The sequence below is a fragment of the Stomoxys calcitrans genome, chromosome 3 (genome assembly GCF_963082655.1).
Source record: "Stomoxys calcitrans chromosome 3, idStoCalc2.1, whole genome shotgun sequence".
Taxonomy (NCBI): Eukaryota; Metazoa; Arthropoda; class Insecta; order Diptera; family Muscidae; genus Stomoxys; species Stomoxys calcitrans.
The window spans coordinates 106,493,048-106,506,799 of NC_081554.1; the positions used below are offsets into that span (position 1 = coordinate 106,493,048).

Below are 13,752 nucleotides of genomic sequence, written 5' to 3' on the forward strand. Positions count from 1 at the left end.
GATTATTTGGAATATAGGCCCTTTTGGATTAGAAACTAGACTTCATAAGCTGTCGTTTGAGACCGGTTTCAAAGTATCAACTTTTTCCATTTTTGCAAAGTGGTTGACGCAAAACAGATTTTTCAAGTCTTGTAGCGAATTTTTTCAAGTTTTTTTGAAAAATTCGATAGTTAGACGATTATTTGGAATATAGGCCCTTTTGGATTAGAAACTAGACTTCATAAGCTGTCGTTTGAGACCGGTTTCAAAGTATCAACTTTTTCCATTTTTGCACAGTGGTTGACGCAAAATAGATATTTGAGGTCTTGTAGCGATTTATTTCAAGTTTTTTTTTTGAAAAAATTCGATAGTTAGACGATTATTTGGAAAATGTGGGCATATGTATGAGAAACTAGATTTCCCTAGCCTAGAAACTAGACTTCATAAGCTGTCGTTTGAGACCGGTTTCAAAGTATCAACTTTTTTCATTTTTGCACAGTGGTTGACGCAAAATAGATATTTGAGGTCTTGTAGCGATTTATTTCAAGTTTTTTTTTGAAAAAATTCGATAGTTAGACGATTATTTGGAAAATGTGGGCATATGTATGAGAAACTAGGTTTCCCTAGCTGTCGTTTGATACCGGTCTCATCGCCTTACTATTTTCCGTTTTCGCACAGTGGTTCACGCAAAATTTTACAAAAGTTTTTGCCTAAAATTCGATAGTTAGACGATTATTTGGAAAATGTGTGCATATGTATAAGAAACTAGGCTTCCCTAGCTCTCATTTGAGACCAGTCTCATCGCCTTACTTTTTCCATTTGTGCACAGTGGATCAATCTTATTATTTTCTAGATCTTTTTATGGTTTTTTGTGTTTTGAAATTTCCTTTTTATGAACAAATACTTTTTTTTATTAATTAATTGCCTACAAAGTTCCTTAACAGTGTTCTGCTAATGGCAGTAACAGAGGACTGTTAAGTCAGTGGTTTGAGTCTCCACTAGTTAAATTCGGAATTTATCTTCACTCACATTTAGGAGTATATATCGTTGTAATACGTTTTTTTGGCCGCGGAGGCTTATGTATTACTATTAAGAAATAAAGCTATAGTTGAATTTAACATAATGAGCCACTGTGCTGGACTGGTCATAGAAAGGTAAAACAAACTAATACCAGAATTAGCCCCTGCCAAGAGCTTTCAGAATCAGTAGTCTCCATATTCAAATTATATTTCAGATCGGAGAAATTAGACCCCTAAAGTTATACTTGAACTTAACATAATGGCCCACTGTGGTGGGCTGGTCATAGATAGGTGATACAAACTAATACCAGAATTAGCCCCTGCCAAGAGCTACTAGAATCAGTAGTCTCCATATTCGAATTATATTTCAGATCGGAGAAATTAGAAAACCGCCCTCGACTGTCGCAGATGTCTCAACGAGATGGCTGAACAGTTCAAAATTCATCTGTTCTGAGTGCCGGGCCACAGAGATATTCCAGGGAATTCTAAAGCATACGAGCTTGCGAGACTAGGAACTACCTTACACACTCCAGGGACACTGGAATCTGTGGGTAAGCATTTAGCGACATCAGGACCAGGTCCGAAGGGCAACGAAGAAAGATGGTCACAAAGAGGGGGCTGTGAGCATTCCAAAACTGTGTGGCCTCATCTAGACTTGAAGAGGTCTAATGCTTTGCTGTCATTGGCTAGAACAGACGTCTCAGTCATTGTGTTCCCCATGATAGGTAGACGGTGACCTATCATGGGGAACACAATGACTGAGACACAATCGGAAAACATGCTGACAGACTGAAGGTTGTCACCAACGACTTTTGCAAAAGCTGTAGGGATATCGAGGAAGATGAGACTATAGAACACCTTCTGTGTGTGTGTCTCGCACTAGCAGTTAGAAGCAGTTCCACTTTAGGTTCTCAATTTTATGTTATGTTTCTAACGACAAAATGTCAATGCAATTTTTTTTACATAAAACTCTAATGAAATTTGTTGTTAAAGCGATGTATGTACCCCTGGGGAAATTTCCGTTACCATAAGAAATACATTGACATATCCTAAACGAAATTTTGGTAAACCGAACCATTACAGACAATTTCCCTTGCATGTTCGCAACTCAAATGAAATTTTCTTTACCTAACAGTGTGACAAAATAGGCATTGGTGAATTTTTTCTTGCAACTAGGAATGAACTTGTATTTTTTGATAGCTCCATGCATAGAGATGGGCCCTTTTGGGTATTTACTCGTTAAATTTTGTAAATTAACGGGTATTTAACCATATATACCCAAATGCTGGGTATTTATAATTTTGCAGATATCTTGGGCATAAAAACATTTTCCAAAAATTTTTGGTGATCTCGTATTCTTTGTGTATAAACCTGAGTTTCTGATCTTATAAAATCGGAACTTAGTTATATATAGCCGCTATATAGACCGATCTCCAGACTTAAAGTCTTGAGGCAATAAATTGGTCATTTTCCATCGATGCAGGTATTTACCCATATATACTCATATACTGAGTATTTATAATTTTGTAGATATCTTGGCTATAAAAACATTTAAAAAAAAAATTGATGATTTCGTATTCCTTGTATATAAACGTGACTTTCTGATCTTATAAAATCGGAACTTAGTTATATATTACCGCTATATAGCGGCATTTCCATCCGATTTCGATGAAAATTGGCACACTGAGTTTAGGTAGACCCCTACCTATTTCTGTCAAATGTGTTTCAGACCGGACCATATTTGGATATAGCTGTCATATAGACCGATTTCCCGATATAGTGTATGGAGCCTATGTTAGAAACATTTTTCATTAGATTTTGATGAAATTTGAAAAAGTGAGCTTTGGTACCCCTTTGCACCTTTTTGTTGAATATCGTCCAGTTCGGCCCGATCTTCCGATATAGGCTTTTAATCCATAAACGATCCATTTATTACCCGATTCCGATGCAAATTTGCACTAACAGAGCTCACTGTGCCAAATTTCATCGAAATCGGATGGAAAATGACCAATTTATTGCCTCAATACTTTAAGTCAGATCAGAAGATTAGGTTTTATATACAAAGAATACGAAGTCATCAAAATTTTTTTGGAAAATGATTTTCTCACCAAAATATCTGAAAATTTATAAATACCCAAATAAAAATCCAATAAATACCAAAGCGTTGGGTATTTACCCGATAGAAGCCCATCTTTATCCATGCAACATGAAATAAAGGTAATTGCAAATAAAAATGATTAATTACAGCACATATGTACATTATTGGCGAAAAATGATTTAAATTTGACCAAAATAATAAATCGATGTTTGTCGCCATTTTGTATCCTACACAGCTATATTTCAGTGGCGGGATACTCAGCGTAAGACAAAAATTTAAAAAAAAATCCTTTAGACAAAATTTTTAGAAAGCTTTTTATTTTCTTTGTTAAATTTCAGTGACATTTTTGTGAAAAAATAATTGAAAGTTTCTTTAATAACAATAACATTTTCTCTAAAAACAATATTTCTATAAAAGTTTTGCTAAGAAAAATTTAAATGAAATTTTGACTGTTAAAAATTAATTTTATTTAAATCTGTTTATCTGAACTCCGGACATGTCCTCCGTTGTCTCTGCTCGCACTTCTATGTCGTCTACTAACGTTTCAGTTTGGACATGGGTTTTTGAGAGAAAAATTTTCATCTTGTCGGCATCATTAGCGCTATCGACCTGTTCGCAGAATACCTTCCAGGAGGCACGTTTTGTATTTCTTGAGCGTATGTAATACACACCCCAGTAAACTTCCGCTCTTTTACGACGTGCTCTGTTGTAAAGTCTGCGGACCTATTTCCAAATGTTGCGAATCTCCCCGGTCGTAAGTCAGCTGATTTACTTTCCCGAAGAGGACAGTTATCTTCGAAACACTCTACTGTTGCAGTTGTAATCCTGTTCACATTGTCGTCAATGTCTCCAATGTTTAGACAATCTATATCGTTTTGCACAAGTCTTCTTCTGATTAGTCTTTCGAATTTTGTCCAGTTGGTTTTCAACTGATTATGGAAGCTTATCGGATTCGGCGCTGGCCGTGCTATTCTAAACCTGAGATAGCTATTGTCTGAGAAGGAGCGCTCCCAATTCCTTATTCAATTAACAAAGGTAGTGGTGTTACCAATATTAAGTGTTATTAGGTCGTTAATATTCAAGAATTCTGTTAGGGCTTATTCTCTTATTCTCTCCTCTTATTAATGTTGGTACTACCCCATGAAATATGGTGAGAGTTCGCATCCCACCCTATTAATAACTTATACTAGTCTTCCAAATCTTGAGTAAATGCGCTTCTTGGGAGTAGATGATGGTCTCATCGTCGACTCCTTGTTCGTTAGACTGCATTGAGCTTCCTGCCACTGCACTGCCTAATGTTTCTATATTGGGATTTTTGCCTATCCTAGTTTTCCGAATCTTAAGAAAGCCGTTTAGTTTATGGTTCCATTGAGGGATCCCTGTTCGTTAGGCTGTGTTAAATCTCTCATTCCTGCACTGTTTGATATTTTAGTATTAGGATTTTTGCTTATCTTAGTGTTCCCAACGTTGAGAGAGTCGGATATTGGCATGTCATCGGCCCCCTGTTCGTTAGCCGGTATTGAGTGTCATGCAACTGCACTACATGATGACTGAATATGAGAATATTTGCCTATCCTAATCTTCTAATATTGAAAAAGACAGCCTTGCTCCCTAGTACGTCATGCCTTCCGTCTTAGCCAAGCTTTTCACGGGGAGTTGATCAATGTCTACCACAAGGTGAGTTCCTTCCTCCTTCTCCTCCCTGTGGAAGACCACCTATTTCTCCACGACCAAATTTTGGTTTTGCTTGTGTAAGACTTCCCTCATGCGTTGCGCCCCACGGACTCTGGATATTACAAACGAGCATTTTGACGATATCAATACATACTGCTGACGCAAAGCGCAGCGTTTAGAAATCCCGTCTATACTCGCAGCTCATAATTTGTATGGGTGGACCCTGTTCAGAATTAAACACATGTTCGAAAACTCGTTCGAAAACTCGTTCGTTAACCAGATGCTCCACTTGGGATCGATGAACTGTAGGAATCCTACCGGATGAAGTGCCGATATCGATGACTGCACAAGTCATTTCATCTCGCTTGTGCTTCCTTGCCACTCTAGCGACCATCTTACATTTCTTAGCGACCATCTGTCCCTTCCGTGTTGGCTGTGGCATCCTTTTGGAAGTTACCGTCCTCCATGAAGTCTCAGGGGCCGCGCGAGCTTCCTTCGTTCCTGTTCCGACTCGCTCCGCAGGACAATGTCTGGAGTCTCCATTGCGGGATGGCTGGCTTAGTCTCCACAGAGTAATTAAAAGCGGGGTGCTCTTATTATTTTTCTGTGTATTAGCAGTTTTATGCATTACGGGAGATCTGAGTCCTTTCCATCTTCTGTATAAGAGGTTGCAATGTCAGTTCTATCCCTACCAGCATCATGTACTATCGGCGATTCCGCTGCCGATGCATCCTCCTCCGCCTTCATCGTCGTCCCAGGATTGCTTTCCGGGCCTTCTTGTGAGCTCAGCAAAGCCCTCGCTCACTTCTGCCGTCATCCCGCTGTCCTCATCGCTCGATTCGACGGCGATTATTGTTTCATTGACACTATCACTGTCCGTATCTGAATCGGAGACACCACCTTTACTTTAAGGCTGGGGACGAACTGCTCTTCCCTCTGGTTTATACGTCTCTTCCATATTTGTTAGTCTGAGGATTGTGTAAGGAGATTAAAGCCTTCTCTGAGGATGACAAAATCCGAATCTTTTGGGAGCCGGGCCATTAGGGAGTAAGAGGAAATGAAGGGCAGACGATTTGCAAGTGAAGGCCAGAGGACTGCCGTCAATAAACTTGGTTAACCCGAAGCATTTCGGGTCGACGCAGTCCGATCTAAGGGCGTGGGTGACGAACGCGCATGTGACACTGTGGAACAGCGAAACAGTCGGTAGGACGGCGAAAATACTATGGGGGAGATCCAGATGTGAGTAGACGAGGTTATTACTGAAAGGAAGTATAGCTTTTGGTATAATAACGGGACACATAGGACTACGATCTCACTTATGTAAAATCTGTGCGGCAAGTGATAGCATGACTAGGGCATGCGGGGAAGATGGTAAGACGTTGGAGCTTTTCCTTTGACATTGTCTGGCCTTCGCGGCTAACAGACACCGGTACTTAGGAGCGGACACAATACCAGACATGCACCAACTTGGGGAGTGGTATGGAAAACAATTAAGGATTTTGTAAGTAGCACGGAATTCCTAATATAAAAGTTACTTTTTAGTTTTTTTACGAAGTTACTTTTTAGTTTTTAGAGCGCACAGCAAGCCGATTACTGGTTTCGGTGTATGCCCATAGTGACATGGGGCGGATTAATAACAGTACCATCTTTTTAACCTAACCTAACCTAGCCTCACAGGAGTGGTCGCAGCAATTTATCTAGCCACAATGTCCAGAGGCCGTAGGTGTAACATTAAATTCAGTGCACTAGATGGTGTTGTCCTTAGTGAGGCTGTGATGCACAAACAAGCTATCCGGATCCGGTTGAGTATTGAATTGTAGTTGATTTTTGAAGCGCCGTCCACCAAACTACAACACCATATAGCATTATAGGTGTGACAACTACAGTACATACTCAGTGCATGACACGCGGCCTTAACCCCCAACATTTGCCAATGGCTCTCTTGCAGGTGTATAGGGCAAGAGTTGCCATTCTTGCTCTTTCCAAAATGTTGGATTTGAAGTTCAATTTCCTGTCCAGCAAAACACACAGGTATTTTGCGCTTTCTGTAAATGGAACATTATCTCCTCCCAAGGAGACAGGTCCCACTGTATGCAACTTGTATCTCCTGCTGAAAAGAACTACTTCTGTCTTCCACTGATTTACGCCTTATTGTATTTTTAAACAAAAAAATTTTGTTGGCATGAATGAGTGTCTTAACACTAAGTACTTAACACTATCTGCGACCGTAATCCTTTTGTAACCAAAATTAAGTCTGCGAGTTGGTAGTCTTTTGGGCGACCTGTTGAATGTGAAAATGATTGCTTGAGTTTTGTCTGGATTAGTCTCGAACTTCCATTTCGTAAAGTAATTGTTGCAACCCTGCAACCCTATTTCCATTTTTTAAGTAGAGCTTTTGTTAGCTTACTCTATGTAATTAACCCTGTGTCATCAGCGTAATACCATTTCTTGACATTGAAGGTGCTTTCAATAATGTAAAACCGACGTGAATCATAAAGGAGTTGGAGTTTCCAGGTATCAACTCTACCGAAAGAAAGTTTTTAAATAACTTACTAAAAGATGCATTACGCAGGCTTGGGATCTAAAAAGATGGGTCAGCAGAGGAACTCCTCAAAGAGGAGTACTGTCTCCTCTACTTTTGAATATATATTTACTGTCTCTGCAAGAAAAAGGCGTAAAAGTGGTCGCGTATGCTTATGACGTGGCAATCGCGGTTAGGGAAAAGTTTCTCTAAGAGATATATTCAGGAAGCTCTACGTGCAACAGCAAAGTGGGCTACCGAAAGTGGTCTGGGTATAAATAAGTGCAAGACAGAAGTAGTTCTTTTCAGCAGGAGATACAAGTTGTCTACAGTGCAACCTGTCTCCTTGGGTGGAAAGAATGTTCCATTTACAGAAAGCGCAAAATACCTAGGTGTTTTGCTGGTCAGGAAATCTTCAAATCCAACATTTTCGAAAGGGCAAGAAAGGCCACTCTTGCCCTATACACCTGCAAGAGAGCCATTGGCAAAAGTTGGGGATTTAGACCGCGTGTCATGCATTGGGTATATACTCCAGTTTTCAGACCTATTATGCTGTATGGTGTTGTGGTCTGGTAGACGGCGCTTCAAAAATCCACCTACTGCTCAATACTTTACCGGATCCAAAGGATGTCTTGTTTGTGCATCAGAGCCTCACTGAGGACGACAGTATCTGATGCACTGAATTTCATGCTTCATCTTATGCCTCTGGACATTGTGGCTACCCAAATTGCAGCGACCACTGCCGTGAGGTTAAGGGAGCTGTCTTATTGGTCATGTGGTGGCTACGGACACTGTGTTATACTTGATACAATATCCGATGTTCCGAGGGATTGTGGATTATACCCTATCTGAGCCGCTTTATGATAAAAAAATACTGTACCACTTTTCCTGATAGAACCGACTGGAACTACGATATCCCTGGTAACAGAAGTTACATAGACTTCTATACGGATGGTTCCAAACTAAACGACCAGGTGGGCTTTGGGGTGTACTCTAAAGATCTAGAACTGGTCATATCGAAGAGGTTAACCGACCACTGCAGTGTGTAGCAAGCTGAGATCCTTGCAATTAAGGATGTGCTGGAATGGCTAAGATATAATGTCATTACGACGATTGGCATAAAATTCTTCTCAGACAGTCAGGCAGCCACTAAATGCCTGGAGAACGTATTTCTGAACCCAAAAACCGCTCTCGACTGTCGCAGATCTCTCAACAAGATGGCTGAACAGTTCAAAATTCACCTGTTCTGGGTGCCGGGCCACAGAGATATCCCAGAGAATTATAAAGCAGACGAGCTTGCGAGATTAGGAACTACCTTACACACTCCAGGGACACTGGAATCTGTGGGTATGCCCTTAGCGACATGTAAGCTAAGTTTCCAGGACCAGGTCCGAAGGGCAACGAATGATAGATGGTCACAAAGAGGGGGCTGTGAGCATTCCAAAACTATGTAGCAAATCTAGACTTGAAGAGGTCTACTGCTTTGCCGTTATTGGCTAGAACAGACATCTCAGTGATTGTGTTCGCCATGACAGGTCACTGTCTAATCGGAAAACATGTTGACAGATTGAAGGTTGCCACCAACGACTTTTGCAGAATCTGTAGGGATGAAGGGACTATAGAACACCTTCTGTGTATGTGTCCCGCACTAGCAGTTAGAAGGAGTTCCACTTTAGGTTCTCATTTCTTTGAGAACCTGTCTGATTTAGCTGATGTGAACATTCGAAAGTTATTGGGCTTTTTAAAGCGATCTGGATGGTTAAACGGTTGGAACTAGAAGGCATCTTCCTTCTTCTGTTCCTGTGGTATCAACGGACGAAAACGTCTAAGTGAGTCTGATGAAATACTGCCCCTTAAACCTAACCTATCCCAACTCGCCTTTCTTCTGTACCACTTCTGCAGTATTTTCTCCAAGGCTGAAACTAATATAACGATGATCAGAGAAGCTATCAATTAACACTTCCCAGTCGCATACGATTCCGCTTATATCTTGCGATACAAAGTAAACATCTAGTGTCTCCTGCCAGTTTCTGGTAATAAAGGTCGGTTTATTTCCAAATCACCAGATTGGAACTTATAATATTTTCGATAAGCTGATATCCGAACTTCCCCATATTTGGTGATGTGCATTTTCATCACTTTCTACAATGAGGCTCTTCTTCCCTGCAGAAGCGGCTTCAACCAGCAACTTAAAGTTTGAAGGCGGCATCTCTGAATCGTGTGCCATATATAGGGAAGCCAGTCAGTAATGAGACTTACATATTTCAAGGCTGGGTGCCACTCAATATTCAGTGCTTATCGATGGAAGATAAAAAACTATTTTTTCAAGAATACAAACTCTGTGTCTTCCGTTCTCCGTACCCTTGAGTTGTTTAAATCCCGGAATTTTTAGTCAACGAATCATTCCTCCTGTATAAGACCCACGTCAAAACCCCCTGTCATCAAGAGGACCTTTAGTGCCGCCGACACGACCTTATAATGGTGGAGATTTATCTGTAGAAACCGGACTTTAGTCAGGATTCGAACTTCCACCACTGTTGTGTTAGCCTCGTCCTCGTTAGATCTTGTCATGATGAACTTTCCGTACACATTCAGGGGCAGGTGAGAAAGCAGTGGAACCACTTTTCCTTAGGACACTGGACACTTGCGGTGTGTACGATTCCTCCATTGATGCTTCACTAGCTGCTGCTGTCGAATTACTTTTTGAGTTCCATTCTTCCCCGCTGGCGAACACATTGAGCCCAGTCCAACCGGATGACCCACCAAACAGAGCCAGACTTTAGCGATGTGGTCGGTAATTCCGCGGGCAAGTGTTCAGCAACAACTGCTGAGTAGTCTCCTGATTCCACAACCCCACTGCTTCTATGAACCTTCAGTTTCAACTTGTTGAGTTCGTAGGTTTCAACTCCTTCAGACTTGTTGAGGTCTGCGAGACAACCGGAGTTTAGTGCGAATACTGCATGTCTCCGGTCACCATTAGCCTCCTCCAATCTACCAATCTCCCAATCGGTGGTTAAAAGATTGGGATTACTTTCCCTTAGTCTTCCAAGTATGGATTCAGGATCTGAGAGAATCCATAGTATCCTTTTGGGTGACTGCGGTGTAGTTTCCGAATCTAGATTTGTGATCTTTGGAGAAGCCTGTGCAGCGAATTCCAGAGTCCAATTTAGGGAGTCTCTCTCTCTATTAGGGAGAGTCTTAGGACCATTCGCACCAAGCCTCTCAATAAACCTGAGAGCGAAGCGTCTTCTATTAGTCCAACCTCTTATAGAGCGTGTTGGTTTGCCGAGGAAGGCCGATGGCTTAGGCAAATTATAGACTTGCGAAGTTAGAGTAGGTTCGGCCTTGTCCTAAAGAATCGAACCAGGGGTCTTCGTCAAAAGACCCTGCTGACCAGTCGTCTGTCGGCTAGTGGAGCCTGGAGCAGCCGCTCCACCAGTCGAGATTTCAGTGGCAGACAACATGCTACGGCCTGATACCACCACCGCAGCTGTTGGGTCGTTCTAATCATCAAACGCCTAATGGATAAGACTTTCGTAGCTAACTTGAGTCACATAAAATTTTGTCCAATCATTAACCTGGTACGGATTACAGAAAAATTTTTGCGGAGCGAAATAACAAAACGTCCGCTTCACTCAACAGTTAAATAAGACGTCTTCAAGGCCACCTTAATGAGCGAAGGTTTGTTTGCAATGGAAAATGAAAGCCACATATCAAAACACACCAACCACTGTGGAACGAGTTTCGTCTTTGATTAGAAGACTTCTTCGACCACATTAGGTGTGGATGTTTCAAGGTCCACGCATTGATAGGTGGTACTTATATCGAATATATCGCGTAAACGTATCTACGATGTAAGCACGACACTTACCATGTTTGACACCTTTCACAATTGCTGTTCTTCCCACCGCATGTGTTTTTTTTTTCTTTGTAGTGATAGACTTATTTTCTACACGACTACATGGCTTGGTATTATAGTTGTATTGAATGCTTCGAACGCTATGTTCGTGACTCGGCCGGGTTCTGCCGAATTTTTTTCATGTTTTTTGCCCGTTAGGGGCAATTTTCTTTTATGACTCGTGTATGTTTGGTGTGGACAGATAGTTTTTTTTGGGTATAGACACTGTTATTTATTTTCTTTACTAAACGGCATGGATTACAAACAAAGCACCGGACGACGGACAAACTACTACCACCAGATGCATTTTACTTGTTTTTTCATCGACCGGTGCGGTTGAGTTAAATACAGCGTTGTTGAGTCAACAACCGCGATTCAACTATGGTTTAATTCCCCGCTTTCAATATTTGCAAAACAAATAAATTGACTGAAAAAGACTGAATACTAAAATGAGTACATACTATTGTATTGTTCTTAACGCGGTATCTCATGTTTTTGTATATTGTTTTTAACTCAGTATTCACTGCTATTGGAAGATGAAATGCATTTGCTTATTTATAAGCTTAAAATTCGTTTTGTATTTAAAAACGAATGAAAGAAATGTAAATCGTTTTTAAAATTTCCACATGTCTTAAAATCAGATAAATTTCCGTTGATACTTGAATAGATCCGAAATGACGTGTAGTCAAAGCTTGACTCGGATCAAACAAACGTTGTTTGTTTGTTTATTCTCACGTAGGCTCTAGCATCAACAACAGTTCGATCTACTTACCTCTTGTATCCCTTATTTCGTTGTCGCTGTTGTTTTTTTTATTGCTCATATAGTTTCTATGTGCTTGTGAGACGCTTTTCTTATCCATAACCTAAAATAAAAAATTAACAATAACATTAATAAAGAATAGTGAAAATAGTTGCGTAGATATATAATAGAATATACTATATATATTAGACCGTTCCATGCTATACAGAGGAACTTTTGTTTTTTAAATACGTGTACCCTCCATTTTTTCCTTTGATCCCACCCAATAAATAAAATTGGAATTATTATGACAATCGGCTAACGATAACACGTGCCGCATTTTTGGGATCCATTGGAACAATTTTTCCTTTTAGAATATAATTGGAGCACAAAGTACACATTTTTATGCCACTTATTGTTAATTAAACACAAGTTACACTTGGAACCTTCCTATACTCAACACTAGTTAAAATGAACTAAATATTGAACTTTATATGCTCGTTGTTAGTTCAACAACATTCCTTAGGGAATGTTCATGGGCAAAATTTACAATTTGCAAAAGCAAAACATTTTCTAAAATTGATTAACATTGGATTTACAGGAAGTTCCCCAAAGCTGTATGCCGTCCAAACCGGCTTTAATATGGTTTTGTAGATTTTAAATTTGTTAATTAAATTAAAACTCCATTTGTGCCCCAACAGCTAGAACAATTTACGGTTTTTAGTCTTGAGCTGTTTCTGCTTCGCCTTTATGTCTATCTAGAATCATTTCTAGATATTTGACGCAAGTTTGACTGGAGATTACTTCTCCATAGATGTAAACAGAAACAATCACCTCTTCTCAGAGAAAATGTTGTATGGCTGGATTTATCTGAGTCAATTTTTATATTCCATCTTCGAAACCACTCACTTAGAAGTAGTTGTCTTTGTAAATAGGGGGAACTTCTATCGGACATGCAGTAGAGGCGACAATTGCAGTGTCGTCTGCGTAGGTGGCCATTGTTGTACGTGAGTACATAAGGCATGTCTGCAGTTGTTGTTGTAGCAGTGTGTTATGCACTGAGGCGGCAGCCCTTGCCGATGAAGAATTCCATCGGGTCAATCTGGTACGTACAATCGGCTATATATAGTATATAGAACTGGCACAAGAATGATGCACTGGGGTATACCTGATTTAATTTCGTATACGGGCGATTTCTCGTCCTTAATCTTTAAGTAAAAACGTCGTTGTAAGAGGTAGCCCTTACAAAAACATATAGAACGGGGCTGGGAGAATCTTCTTGATTTTAAATAGTAACCAATGACGTCAGACGCGATCAAATGCGTGTTGAACGTCTAAAAATACTGACGAGCAGTACTTCTGGGATTATGTTGCATCTTTCTAGAACGGGTGGTCATAGCCTTCTCAAGAATAAATTCTCAAAGGCTTGTTTGGCTTTGGTATCATTATTACGTCTGCTTATTTCCATTGCGATGGGAAGTGTTCCAAACGTAATAATGCATTAAATATACGTCTTAAAAATTTTATAGACTTGCGCGAAAGATTTTTAGCTATATTTGAGTCTATCAGATCATAACCAGGTGATTTATATTAGTTTAAAAACTGTATCCCATTCTCAACTTCATTCACAGTAAAACTTTTTATGGGCATTGCCATTTGGCAAGGAGCATCCAGAAAACTAAATGTTTCTTAGTTTTCGTCATCGGTTGCGAAGCTGTATGGTTGGAAAATACTTTTCAGGTGCAGCACAAATGCTTGCGCTTTTACTAGATTTGCGGTACTCGGAAGGCTAGATTTTTTAATAAGAGTGCTTCTCTTTGTTGG

General features: G+C 40.1%; 1 protein-coding gene across 3 annotated transcripts in view; it reads right to left on the reverse strand.

Moving 5' to 3' along the window:
- Nucleotides 1-13,752, reverse strand: part of LOC106093872 (monocarboxylate transporter 9) — a 233,821-nt gene that overhangs the window by 63,166 nt on the left and 156,903 nt on the right. For all 3 annotated transcript variants that reach the window (XM_059366040.1, XM_059366038.1, XM_059366039.1), the window contains one exon: nt 11,962-12,052. In XM_059366040.1, the coding sequence (XP_059222023.1) occupies nt 11,962-12,049 (88 nt within the window). In that variant the 5' untranslated portion in view covers nt 12,050-12,052. The remainder of the gene's footprint in view (nt 1-11,961; nt 12,053-13,752) is intronic.